We start from the raw sequence: 14,288 nt of genomic DNA, 5'->3' as shown, positions 1-14,288 counted from the left end.
TAGCTGTATGTTACCATGCAGACAGTTATTTTTTTTTTAAATATAGAATTCTTTGTATCTAGGCTTTAAAGTTCTGGTGGTGACATTTACATTGTCGTGTATATGAATAGTGCCTCCTAGAGCCCTATAGTCTAGGCCTGTGTGTGGCAGCTTCGTTAAAATCTAGCTCCAAGGGGAAATGTGCAATGGGTGAGGGTATGTTATTTGATTCCTCCTCAATTCCAAATGCATGGTCTGGTTTCTCCTCTAGTCATATACTATTTGGGTGATACTGGGAAATAGATCAAGTTCAGGGTCAACTGTTCACATACCTTTGCTGTGAAATTTGAATAGTATCTCCCACTCAAGCGAGAGTCTAAATTTAAAATAACCTTTGGGGGCTTCCTTGATGGGGACAAAAATGAATCTTTGAGCTGCTTATAGCAATGCAGTTTCTGGGGATTAAATTCTGAGGTGATGCTCTGAATTTCTTAACCTACAAGTGCCTCTAAAGATGAAAACGAAGTCACCTAGATCTACCTTCAAGTGTCAGATTTAGTTAAGATTAGAGAAAGTTCCTTAGCCATGGAAGTATTTCACTATGAATTGGGCTTAACCAACTCTTCCACATAATTTCAAGAAAATATAGTTTAATTTCAAATTAACTACATGCATATGCATTCTGTATTTTTGACCCAGATGGAGATGTCTCATAATTTCTAGATGGCACAGATGAAAATCTCTAATAAATTATAAAAATCAACCCCCAGTTTGGCAATTGGATAAAAGTTTAGACTTGCCCTCCCATAAGCATTTCCTCTTCTTTTCTTAAAAGAAAAAATGGAAGTCTTATTTTTTTTTTTTTACTCCTTTACCGTGCAACTCATATCTTCAGCTCCATGTCTAGGCCATCTTGGTGGCCCCATTTCCCTTGCGGTGGTCTGCTTATGGATATATGATATAGTTCTGGCCAATGAAACATGCAGGAACATCTGCTCAGGATGTCTGTGAAATGTTTCTTCTTTCTATAAAGAGTTAAAGAGAGAGAGAGAGAGAGAGAGAGAAATTCTTCCTTCCTTTTCTGGACATTGTCATATATGAATGTGATGCCTGGAACTGCAGCAGCCATTTTGTAACCCCAAGGGATACAGACCATAATGTCAAGTCCACCAACTCAGGATGGCAGAATAGAAAAATGAAAAGGAGCTAGGTCTTTGATGATGAACTTATGAAGCTACTCAATTAACCAACTTTGGAATGGCTCTACCACTGGACTTCTCGTTATGTGACAAAATAAATTTAAACCAGCTGAACCCATTTTTCTGTTAGGGTGTGCTCAATTGCAGTAACAGAAACAGCAACTCAGCTGTCTTAAATTCTTGGTTGGGAGCATTCAAAGTGACACACCAGGTCATATTTTGAGTCTCTCTATGCTTCTGCCTCGACCCCTGCCTTTGCCCATTCCCCGTTTCCCATTAGTTGGTCATCATTGGAATGACTGCTTCAGTCTCTGAGATTGTCAGATGTTCTTTTTCAGTGACCCAACACCCTGACTGGAACCCTTATGAAAGCACATGTGCTATCTTGCAGTAATTGTCAGATTGATTTTAAGGTCTTTGAGGAAAGATGTGTGTTATTCATCTTAGTATTCCAATGCCTAACACATTGCTTGGCACAAGATAAGGAATTAGTGTTTATTAATAAAGAAAAATGCCAATGAATAGCCCATGCTAATGAATAAAAATAATGTCATGAAAACAACTGTGTTCTCTTTCTGGCTAACTTATTCTTGGTATATCACACTCCATAGTATCCTAAGCAGGGAGGGGAGGATTAAAAAGATGAAGGAAAACCTTTAACTCCAACATTTTTTGACACAATTTGGGCAAAAGGTAAATCAAGCTTAGAGGACATTTTGTAAATCTTGTATCCATTCTATCTTTGCCTGACTCATATGATGAATTATTCAACAAATATGTGTTGAGTGTCTAGTACAGGTCAAGCATTGAGACTCTGGGATACCTCAGTGGAGTAAACAAAGCCCTCAAAGACAATTGGCTCTACAAGTGAACTCTAGCAATCATTTCCCCTTTCTCCATCTTAGTTTGGCATTTGTGCACCAACAGGAAGCACAATCATGGAAATCTTGCAGATTCTCAGATGAAAGACACTGGTAAACATGTGGATACCGTGTTCGTAAGTGCTGCCACTTCTTTCGAGAACCAAGGACAGTTAAGAGGAGGAGGTCACTGATTAAATCTGCTTCTTGCCTTTGTTCTCAGCGACCCCCACCAACAGGCATTGCCTTCATTTTTTAAAAAAGGAGTTATATAGATACTTGCAACATGGGGAGGGTGCAGCTTTCTTCTCAGCCACAAATTTCCATGAGGCTCCATCTGGGAGTGAGCCCACCACCTCGGTGTTTCGCTTTTCTAGTTTGCTGGGGACTCTGCACTGAGAGGCTCCACCTGAGCACAACACCTTAGATGTAAAGGCTAGTTTAGGCCCGGGCACAGTTTCCTGCAGAAACTGGGTGTGTTTGGAAGGGTCTAAAGGGAAGCTTTTATGTGTCCCTCCTACAACTCCCAGCTTCTATTAAAGTGACTAGAAATAAAGTCCACACTGATTTTCTTCTGGGAAAACACATTACCATGGGGGAAAAAGTACTAATTGCTCTGTGGGTATTGTTTTTATTTTACAAATACTCTGGCTTTGCAGTGACAGCACGATTACATTTCTGACAGCATACTGGTAAAATCTCCACGCTCCTCAGGGAGAGCAGTGCGGGGATTTTTCCTCCTGGAAAGAAAGGCAAATTCTCTAGTCTCGAAGGTACACTTGATTTAAACACGACTCAAAATAAGTAAAAACGGATGATAGCACAGCAAATAATGAAAGCTTGACAATTTAGCTAAACCAAAAGATCCTATCCAGAACACTATGGGAGCGTCAAAGAGAACTGCAAAAATAACTCTGTATCTTAGACTGTTTTTTTACAACTTCCCAGTGGCTCAAACTCTCTCGTCTCCAAATTGGGAAATGTGAGAAGAACCGAAAGGAAGAGAAGAAGCTGGAAGAGTAGGAAAATGTAAACATTAGAAAGAAAGAGTTTAGGATGGGGACAGCTTCAGGGCCAATATCGGAGACTCTCCTGCTGGTTTTGATCTAGATAGAAACGGGCCAGCCTCGTGTTCCGCGGAGGCTGTGTGGTGGTGACAGATGACCCGTCTGGCCATCGAGCAATTAGAAAGCGCTTTCGCAGGAACAGGGCAGCGGCCGGGGGCGCGGCGGGGGTGGGCGCAAGCCGCCCTCCACCGGCTGCTCGCGTCTAGCGTGGTGGTAGTGGGGGTGGGGCCAGCGGTGGCGGTGAAGCGCTTGGTGGCCCCCGGCCCCCTCATCGTCCTCCGCTCTTCCCTCCCACGAGCAGCAGAATGCGCCCAGGCGCCTTCGCAGCCGCCGCAGGAGCTGGCAGTCGCCCGCCTGGAAGAAGAGGTAGACGAAGGGATTGAGGGCGCTGTTGGCCACCCCCACGAGGTGCAGCGCCGCCGCCAGGTCCTCGGTCTCCCAGTCTCCCACCTGTCCGGACGACCACGCGGCCGCCAGCCGTGCGGCGAAGTAGGGAAGCTCGCAACTCACGAACAGCAGCGCCAGCGCCAGGCTCATCTTCAGGCTCTGGACCTTCGCGCGGGGCAGCGCGCTGGGCGCAGGGGCGCGGCCGGGAGTCGCCGACCAGGGCGCTGAAGGCGGTGGGGCGTGGGGCAGGCGCTGCCACCAGGCGCAGAGCAGGCGGCTGCATGCTACGCCCATGACCGCGACCGGCGCCAAGAAGCCCGCCACGGCCTCGTAGAGCGCGTACACCTGCAGGTGCCAGCGCGGTAGGGGCGCGAAGATGTCGCGGCAGCGACGCTCGCCCGGCCAGGTACGGGCGGCAGAGGGCGCGGCGGGAGGCGGCGAGGGGGCGCCCCCGCGCACCACGAAGGCGGGGGGCAGCGCCAGCAGCAGCGCCAGCAGCCAGCCCAGCGCGGCGAGGGCGCGCGCGGGCAGCGGCTGGCCCTGCGGCCGACGCAAGGCGCGCTGGCGTTCGAGGGCAATGAGCACCACGAGATGGGCAGAAGCGCCGCGGCCGGACGCCTGCAGCAGCTGCACGAAGCGGCACGAAAGGTCTCCCGCCGCCCGGCGCGGCTCGCCCAGCAGCTCCCAGGCCAGCTGCGACAGCGCTGTGCCTCCGCTCGCGTACAGGTCAGCCAGGGCCAGCTGCACCAGCAGGAAGTCCATCTTGCGACGCTTGGGACCCGCCCAGGGCCCGCCACCCCCGCACAGGCGGCACAGCACCGTGGCGTTGCCGGCCACCGCCACCACCAGGATGACCCCCAGGAAGACCAGGCGGATGCTGCGGCTGGGTGGTCCGGGAGGCGGCGGCGGCGGCGGCCCGGGCACTGGGGGCCCCTGTCCGGAAGTGAAGTTGAGACCCCAGCCAGGAGAGACAGGTACGGAGACGTTGGGCGCCGGCGAGAAAGTTGAGGGGCCGAAGGGATCCTCCATCCTTAGCCTGGGGGAAAAGGAGGTACGGGAGCGGGCGGGCAGGGCGCGGGAAACCCAGGTGGAGTCGAGGCTGCGAGGGGCACGACGCCTGGTCTACGAGTTCCCAAAGTTAGTTGAAAAGGCGCGCACACACAGGAAAATGGATTCGGGTAGACTTGCGCTTAGTTGTTTTTATAGGTGGTCCTCGTCATTTGTCACTCAAATGTGGGTTGTACACTCGAGCAACACACATGATTCTTATTCTCCACCTTCTCCGTGTCTCTCCACCCAATCCCGCTGGATGCCCCTCCGGTCTGCGGCGGCTCCCACCGTGCGCTCTCCGAAGCCCCGGAGTACAGAGCTCTGGAGCCTCTCCGGTTCGCTATTTACGCGTAGAGCACAGCGGGGCAGAAGCTCGCTTTGCCTGGCCTTTGGAAAAAGCTCCTGTTAGCTGGGACCAATATACCAGAGAGGAAGGTTCTGACCGACATTGTACCTCTCAATATGGTTATGGATTACCAGTAGGCGGGGGGGGGGGGGGGGGAGAGAACAGACACTAGTTTTCATTAAAAAAATAAAACAAAACAAAAATTGGGAAATGCCATGGATCAGCATGTACTAGCATGAGAAAAACAGGATACACAAGAAACCCAACAGCGTTTGGGGCAAAGAGGGGCCCACTAGATGAATCTTTGATAAAGATATGCCTTCCTCTGGCCAACAATGAGAGTATTTACTTGCAGAGAGCTAAAGTGATGATATTGCTTGGCATTTAGGAGGAGCAGCGATCTGCAGATGTTTCAAACACTCCTCATTACTAAAGCAGTGGATCACAGCTGCTCTCTCAGCGATGTAAAATTCACTGCATTAGTCTGAAGAGGGCATTAATAGGTTTTATGCAAATGGTAGTGCATTTGTTGATTCTTCTCTTAATATTTCCATCCAGTGACGGATGTGTCATCATGGCTCTTCATTCTCTGTTTTCCAAGCAGATGGAAGTTGCTGGGAGGGAGGGACTACGCCCCCAACAAGCCTAGAGAAAAGGTGACTAACAAAATGATAAAACGGCCAATTTTTAAAAAAGAAATCCAAGTCACAGGAAATGGTTTCGATTCAATGCTGTCTCTTTTATTTTACCCCTATCTCCTCACAAACAAATTTCAGTTTTCCTGTTGGAAGCAGGATGGACCCTCCACATGATCTCTGTGCAAGTCGATTTCCTCGTCCTGGCATCTGCTGGGATTCACTGTCCCAGGCTGAGGACACACTTGGCAATTTAAGCTGCTCCAGAGAAAAGGGTGGTGGGTGTGGTTGACAGTCCTTTTCTTGCCTTGAGGAACCCTAATTCCCAAACCAGTGTCCTTTGGCCAGAGAACTTTGTCACTTTTATTATCCTCTCCCCAGTGCTTAGCCTCTCCCCAGTGCTTAGCACTGGGCTTGACCAATCTAGATATCAGGAAGAATGTTTCAAATTGCTGAACTAATGGATATATGATGCATTTCAGAGAACTTAGAGCAAATGTTCCTGCTTTGACGATAAATCCATCAACCTGAGGAAAAGAAATGTCTTTCATACCTAGGCCAGTATCATCCAGACGGGAGGCTCTGGAGAGATGGAGGGAGAGCCATTCTTGGTGGAACGCTTAAAAGAGAGGTAGAGCTAGAGCCCTGGGAAATCAAACTCAGGGTTTAAATTTCACATTCTCCCCTCAGAGGGTTTTGCGGAGGCCTTTTTCTTTGTAACATACTTCATTCCAGCTTATGATCATCTTCTTCCAGGCAGCTCTTTCTGAGCAATACCCATAATTCAATGATTTCTCTAGCCAATATCAGTTTCATGTTTCTCAAGATAATTCTATAATTTGTCTCACTTTGGTGAAATGGTCTCATATAACAGGACTCTACCAGCAAAATTACATTCCACACAACTTATCATTACTAAGACCTGATAAATCATTGACTGAAAAAAACTAATTCTTCTCAAGACAATACATACACCTCGTTTGGAAAGTCCACTAGAACTAGAGGGCTGGCAACAACATAGTTTTCCTGTCTACATATCCTCACTTCTCCCTTCCATCTTCTGAATGGAACCAATTTAGAATCGATTTGCTGTTTCTTCTGGCATTTACTTAATTCCAGAATTCTAAATAGCAAATGCATAAAGTAGTAACTATTAGCTTCTCATTAGATAATTTCTCCTTTCCCATACTTATTACAGTAATATTGTAATTTTGGGTTAGACCTATATTTAGTGTATACATTATTATGAAATAAAAATATTCTCAGATGAGTGTTATAGATATTATGAATATCATTTTCTTTTTCTTGAAATTAATTGCATTGAATTTCATTGTCACATAGCTAATTCTTCCTATACCTCTTAGTCCCTCAGTTCAGTTTTGTAACATAATGTAACAATTGCAGTTTATTTTTCTTGGAAATTTTCTTACCAGAGACCTCCATCCCCACCCCCTTTCCATGTGGGTTGGTTTCTCTCTAGGCCTACCATACAACTATCATCCTAGAGTGTCTGTTTGTCATCATCACTGAAACTCTGCCTTTCTTTTGGGTTGGAATTCTTGTTTCTTGAATCTCTGGTCTTTTTTCTTGGTTTCTTTCCCTTTGGGTAGAACACATTATCCAACATGTCATAAGGTTAAAAAAATGGTGTAGAGGCTGAGGACATAGCGGTGGGAGTCTTGTAGTCACGTAGAATCAGTGACGTTGCCCTCCAGGACAGATGTTACCCAGGCATTTCCCTTTACCATTATCCTAGAGACTCCTTTCACTATCTCATGCTGGGTTTCCTGCTTTCAAATTTCATGTGTATTTTGTTTTTGGTTTTTCTTCTTGGTTTATTTCCCTGGTTGAGTAGAAAGCATCCTTCAGTGGCTTCTTGAGAAAGGATAAATTTTGGGGCTCTTGCATGTCTGAACATTTCTTTATTTTACTATCATGCTTAACTGATGACTTGGCTGGCGTTAAAATTCTGCACTGGAAATGCTTTCCTTCTGAATTTTGATGGCATTGCTCCATTGCCTTCTGGCTTCTAAGTATTTGTGTTGAGAAGCATAAAGTCACTCTGGTTCCTGATTTGTGTAAATGTGATCATTGTTTTTTCCATTCTAGAACTTGATTATTCTCTTGTCTGTTACAATTTCCCAAGGATGTGTTTAGTTGGATCCACTGCATGGGTGGTATTTAACTGCATTATTTCTCTAGTGGCCTTCAGTCTAGAACAATTGCCCAACCTTTATTTTTCCTTTCCTGACTCTGACAGATCTGAAGAGTCCATGACACATGTTCAGTAGAATGTCTCTAAAGTTGTATTTGTTTCCACATAATTAAATTTGGATTAGAGTTTTTGATCTGAAATACTATAGGGCTAATACTATAGGGCTATCATATTATCAGTCTAGTTTGTCTCAATACAAACTAGATGTAAGCTTGACATACGTTTTTAACACATAAGGTTTTGGGCTCTGTGCTTATTCTTCAGAAGTAGCCAGTCCATGGCCACTATCCACCTGGTCCACTGGAGGCGCTCCATTAGATGTCTAGCCTTGCCCCCCGTCTTTCGCATGAGGGCTGCTAGAAGTCCATGAAAAAAAGTTCATGGGAGTTTCCCTTGTGTGGGGGGCTCCCAGAATCTCTTTTTTACTTTTTTATTAACATATAATGTATTATTAGCCCCAAGGGTACAGGTCTGTGAATCACCAGGTTTACACACTTCACAGCACTCACCATAGTACATAGTACTTCCCCAATGTCCATAACCCTACCTCCCTCTCCCTAACCCCCTCCCTCCGGCAACCCTCAGTTTGTTTTGTGAGATTAAGAGTCACTTATGGTTTGTCTCCCTCCCAATCCCATCTTGTTTCATTTATTCTTTTCCTACCCCCCACGCCCCCCACGTTGCATCCCCACTTCCTCATATCAGGGAGATCATATGATAATTGTCTTTCTCTGATTGACTTATTTCGCTAAGCATGATACCCTCTAGTTCCATCCACGTCGTCACAAATGGCAAGATTTCATTTCTTTTGATGGATGCATAGTATTCCATTGTATATATATATACACCACATCTTCTTTATCCATTCATCTGTTGATGGACATCTAGTTTCTTTCCATAGTTTGGCTATTGTGGACATTGCTGCTATAAATATTCGGGTGCATGTGCCCCTTTGGATCACATTTGTATCTTTAGGGTAAATACCCAGTAGTGCAATTGCTGGATTGTAAAGTAGCTCTATTTTCGACTTTTTGAGGAAGCTCCATGCTGTTTTCCAGAGTGATTGCACCCTCTTGCATTCCCACCAACAGTGTAGGAGGGTTCCCCTTTCTCCCCATCCTAGCCAGCATCTCTCATTTTCTGACTTGTTAATGTTAGCCATTCTGACTGGTGTGAGGTGCTATCTCATTGTGGTTTTGATTTGTATTTCCCTGATGCCGAGTGATGTGCTCCCAGAGTTTCTATTGTTATTTTCACACACATTGGACTTTTAAGGATTTGTCATAGTATCAGTTGTTTTGTTACCCATTCTTTTGGTAGCTAGTTCCCTTCCCCACCATGTTCTGTCACAGGTGACCCAGTTTGAGTGCCCACTTCTTCTCAGAGGAGCTTGCCACCATTTTGAATTCTGGTTACCTGTTGTCTTGCAACCTCAAGCCTTTCTGATAGGCTCAAAAAAAAGCTTACATTATCTAGCTTTTTGTTGTTGTTGTTAACATGGGAGGAATATTCCCTTGCAACCATCCCTATCCTATGTGAAAGCAGAAATCTGAAAACATTATTTAAGGATACCAATACTTTGCTATAAATATTACAAAATTGATGCTTATTTTGTTTTCTAACTTCTTGAACAGTTTATTTCCTCTTAATAATAAAAAGTTTGAGGCTAAAAATATTCTAAGTTCTGGTTGTGTGTCACAGGTTCTGAGTTTTCTCATTTTCTTTATTTCAAAAATAGGATAGAACTCTAATTCTTTGACCTAAGAATTATTTAAGATTCTGCTTTATAACTTTATTTTTTAAATGATTTTATTTACTCATTTGTGACAGAGAGAGGCAGAGAGAGCACAAGCAGGGGGACCAGTAGAGGGAGAGGAAGAAGCTGACTCCCTGCTGAGCTGGGAGCCACATGGGGCTTGATCCCTGGACCCTGGGATCATGACCTGAGGGGAAGGCAGAGGCTTAACCATCCAAGCCACCCAGGCACCCCTCAGCTTTGTAACTTTAAATGTGCTTTAAAAGGGCTAAACATGTGTTTTAAAAGGGCTAAAAATCTTATGTGAGATCTTAGTATGTATAATTATAAACAGCACACATACATATCCACAATATATGATTGGTGTACAAGGGAAGAGTTCTTTCAGAGGTCTCGATCTTTCCTGTTTTCTACACTTATTTTCTTCCACCTAGTTTGTGTTGAGACATGTCATTCCTTCTCTTGGCCCCTCATTGCCAAGTTCTTAGCTTGATGCAGTGGTTTATAGTATGAATTAATAGCCAATAAGAATTTTCTTTTCCCTTAATTTTATTAGGTATTTTGGACTTTTTCCCCATGAAAATGACTGTTTAGTCCAATTAAGAAAAAAAAAACACTACCAAACGCTATTCAGGTTAAAATAGGAATTGTACAAAATTTATACATTAATTCTGGAGAAGTGACATTTTAATATAAGATCCTTATATCCAAGAACTTGCTTTCATTTCATGTTCATATCTTGTTTGTATACTTCAATAGAACCTAAACATTTTTTCATCTTGGTTGTGCCTCTTGTTAAAATTTATTTTATTCCCTGTCATAATGTGAGATATTTTTTCTAATTTCCACTCTTACCTAGTGATCATTCTTATAGATGTTTATTTATTTTTGTATATGTAGCTATTTAACAAATTTCATCAATTCTAGTAGTTTTCATTAGGATGCCCTAGGTTTAATGAGATGTAAAACCACATAGAGTAGAAGGATAAATACAAAATACATCATTTTATTTTATTTTTAAGAGAGACTAATAAAAACATATAAGGTTCCCAGTTGATGTTGATGCTTCTGGTCCAAGGACCATAGTTTGAATAACAAGTTTCCAGAACCTTAATTCTTGGATTTTGCTACACATTAGAGGCATCTGGGAAGCTTTTAAAAACCTCAGAGCTTAGAGGTGGGAGCCAGGCATTAATAGTTTTTGAACAGTCTCAAGTAATTCCAGTTTGCCGCAAAGTTGTGAAACCACTGTTCTAGCCTAGGGGTTAGCAAACTGTGGTCCACAACAGGCCAAATCCTGTGTTTTTGTAAACAAAATTTCATTGGAAAGCAGCCATGCTCATGTTTACATATTGTTTTATTGCTATTTTCACGCTACTTGGTAGTACTGAGTACTTGTGAAAAAGACCATATGGTTCACAAAGCCTAAAATTTTCAGTATCTGGCCTTTTTCATAGAAAAAGATAAAGAAGAATAAAGTCCCCTTGTCAACTCTCCTGTGTGGGATTTTGCTAGAAATTACTGTTTCTGGAAGGCCCTACTTTATTGAGAAGGCTATTCCTTTTCAAATCTGCCCTGCCATGGCCTAATGCATTGGTTTTTCTAATCCAGTGTGTTATCTGAAAAACTCTAATTCCCAGCAAATTAATTCAACAAATATTTACTAATCTTTTGTGTGCCAGGCACTTGGGATACTTAAGGAAACAAAAAGGACAAAAAGCCATGCCTGTACGGACAGCTTTCATCCTAGTGGGGTGTGGGGGTGGGGGACAGTATAAACTAGTTAAATATGGGAAATACACCCTGCATTAGATGGTAATGATTACCATGGAGAAAATAAAGCAGAGAAGTCCTTGTGAGAGGGTGGCATTGGAGCAGTAATTTGAAGGAGGTAGCAGAGTGAGCCATGTCGAAATCTGAGGAAAGAACCATCTTCCCAGCAGAAGGCACTGACAAGAACAAAGGTCCTGAGGTGGTGCATGCCTGGGGTGCTAGGAAACAACAGGGATGCCAGTGTGGCTGGAAGACAGTAAAAGAAGTGGGAGTGTGGGAGGAGAGGTGATCTGTGAGAGAGGGAGCAGCCGAATAGTCCAGGGTCCTGTAGGCCTTTGTGATGATTTTGGCTTTTACAGAGGAAGATGGGAAACCAGTGGAAGGTTTTGAGGATCCAGTGAAGTGACGTGATAGATTTTTTTTTTTTTAAAGATTTTATTTATTTGAGAGAGAGACAGTGAGAGAGAACATGAGCGAGGAGAAGGTTAAAGGGAGAAGCAGACTCCCCATGGATCTGGGAGCCCGATATGGGACTCGATCCCGGGACTCCAGGATCATGACCTGAGCCGAAGGCAGTCGTCCAACCAACTGAGCCACCCAGGCGCCCCGATGTGATAGATCTTAAAAAAAAAAAAGAAGTTATTTATTGAGGCAGAGTGACCGAGGCACAGTGAGAGCGGGAACACAAGCAGGGAGAGTGGCAGAGGGAGAAGCAGGCTTCTCGCTGAGCAGGGACCCCTTCAATGGGGGGGCTCGATCCCAGGACCCTGGGACCATGACCTGAGCCAAAGGCAGATGCTTAATGACTGAGCCACCCAGGTGTCCCTGAGGTGATGTATCTACAACAGGATCAGTCTGGCTGCTACATTGAGAAAAGACTGAAGAAAGCCAAGGGCAGGCTCAGGGAGACCTCTTAGGAGGCTACCGCAGAATTCCAAACAGGAGATTATCGTGGACTGGAACAGGGTGGAGCAGCAGAGTTAGTAAAAATGAATCCTGGAGACTGTCCTCAATTCAGTTTATAATTAGTGTCCGTTTCTCTCAGATCCTGGCACTCATTTGTTAATTTTCCAGGTTTTTCTTCTTTTTCTGTTTTTCAGGGTTAATACCAGCTTGAATCAGATTTTATCCTAAAAACTCAGTTGTACTTAAATATGATCCTATAGCCAATATATTTAAAACGCTGTGGATGCTTGGTAAGTTCTAACAATGAATGCATCTCGAAAGTCTTGGGTAGAACAAGATGGACTGTATTTATCTTCATATGCCTATGTTTTCAGAACCACATTTCTATTATCATTGCTTTATTTCCCCCCTGTAATTAGCATACACACCCACACATGAGCTATTTCATGTTCTTTAGGTTTAACTAGAGGATGGGAGGTAGATTTGTGTATTTTCATTTTAATTGTCATAGCCCAATATTGAGCTCTTTTCCTTAAGGGTTTTGTTTCAGAATGTATCTGCAGTGACATTTCTTTCTCAGAAATTCATATAGAGCTGCAAAGATATGCCTTTACAAATTTACTGAAGAAGAATAAACACAGGAGATGAAGTGGCTCTTCAGGAAAACATCAAAGACAGCTTGAAGAGGAAGTTAGGTAAAAATATTATTTGCAGATCAGCTTTTTATAGCTAAAAAATATAAGATACCAATCAAAAAACTATTGGTACCAAAAATACTGTATTATTGGCACAAAATTAATATATAGAGAAAGAATCTGCATATATAAACAAACAGAAGATGTAATGGAAGAAAGATCCACTTAAAATAGCACACTGCCAACAAATTATGAAACAACTAGGAAAAACTGCTCTCTGCCTACACTTTGGGACCATCAGCTAGAGAGCTTAACAGAACAATAAGAAAGAACAGTGCCCAGGTGCCATCCCCAGAATTCCAATTACATTGGTGTGGGGAGGGGCCTAGGCAGTATTTTCTTAGAGGTCCTTACTTTTCCAAAAATCTCTAAAGAAACTGATCCATATGAAGCAAACAGAATAATACGATGAGAATCAAAGAAACCTTGAAAAAAAGGGAAAATGACTGAAGATTATAAAGAGTTTACTTCTCCCTAAAATAGGCTATCAACTTGATACGGTTTCATAAAAAGACTAACAAGATTTTTCATTTCCGAGCTAGGCAAACTTATTCTAAATTTGTGTGGAAAACCCAAGTGAGCAAGAGTGGCCAGGATAACTCTGAGAGAGGAAGATGCTGGCAAGGAACTTGTCTGACCAGAGATGGACTACCGCATCAGTAAGCAAAGGTGGATTGGTCCACTGGAAGATAACAAATGTTCTGAAAGGACCCAAATGTAAATGCAACTTTGGAATGTAATAAAATGACATTTCAAATCAATAGAGAAAAAGATAATTAATTCAATAAAAGGTATTATGTAATGAAGTTGCTTTTTTTTTTTTTAAAGATTTTACTTATCTATTTGACAGAGAGAGAGATCACAAGTAGGCAGAGAGGCAGGCAAAGAGAGGGGGCAGCAGGCTCCCTGCTGAGCACAGAGCCCAATGCAGGGCTCGATCCCAGGACCCTGAGATCATGACTTGAGCTGAATGCAGAGGCTTAGCCCACTGAGCCACCCAGGTGCCCTGAAGTAGCATTTTCTAACCAAGGGGACAAATGTTAAGTTTATTTAATAAAAGGTCATTTGGGTAGCCATCTTAGAACAACAAACTAAAGTTAGATTTCTAATGTGGAATACATTCCAGGTGGGGCAAAGATCTAAGGACAAAAAATAAAACTCTAGAAGAAGGGAAGTGGGGGACACCATGCTGAATATGTATGATGCAAAAATCCCAAAGCCATAAATGCAAAGATTCATAAATTTGATCGCATGAAAATACCAATTGCCACAGGTTAAAAACACCAGAATAAAGTCAAAAGACAAATTACAAAAAGGAAAACAAACAAACAAACAAAAACAAAACAAAACAAAACATGTGCAGCTTCTCTCACAGACAAAAAGCTAAGATCCAAAACCATGCCTGTAATAAAAAAGACAA

At 43.3% G+C, this 14,288-nt stretch overlaps 1 protein-coding gene across 2 annotated transcripts; it reads right to left on the bottom strand.

Moving 5' to 3' along the window:
* Nucleotides 1-2,646: 2,646 nt before the first annotated feature.
* Nucleotides 2,647-4,625, bottom strand: GPR150 (G protein-coupled receptor 150). 2 transcript variants are annotated; one of them, XM_059416670.1, is made up of 2 exons: nucleotides 3,556-4,623; nucleotides 2,647-3,459 (listed from the first exon to the last, which is right to left on the bottom strand). In XM_059416670.1, exons 1-2 carry the CDS (start codon nucleotides 4,519-4,521, stop codon nucleotides 3,223-3,225), a joined length of 1,203 nt encoding a protein of 400 aa, XP_059272653.1. In that variant the 5' UTR covers nucleotides 4,522-4,623; the 3' UTR covers nucleotides 2,647-3,222. The 2 variants fall into 2 exon arrangements, with proteins under 2 accessions (XP_059272653.1, XP_059272651.1); XM_059416668.1 differs by having other exon boundaries at nucleotides 2,647-4,625.
* Between the last annotated feature and the right edge of the window lie 9,663 nt (nucleotides 4,626-14,288).

Source organism: Mustela nigripes, chromosome 12 (assembly GCF_022355385.1).
Source record: "Mustela nigripes isolate SB6536 chromosome 12, MUSNIG.SB6536, whole genome shotgun sequence".
In the NCBI taxonomy this organism is placed as follows: domain Eukaryota; kingdom Metazoa; phylum Chordata; class Mammalia; order Carnivora; family Mustelidae; genus Mustela; species Mustela nigripes.
The sequence above is the reverse complement of the archived record's forward strand: the minus strand, read 5'-3'. Positions and strand labels throughout refer to the sequence as shown.

What these genes read in the sequence shown, in the direction of transcription:
- GPR150 (XM_059416668.1), bottom strand. Translation starts at nt 4,521, where the DNA reads ATGGAGGATCCCTTCGGCCCCTCAACTTTCTCGCCGGCGCCCAACGTC.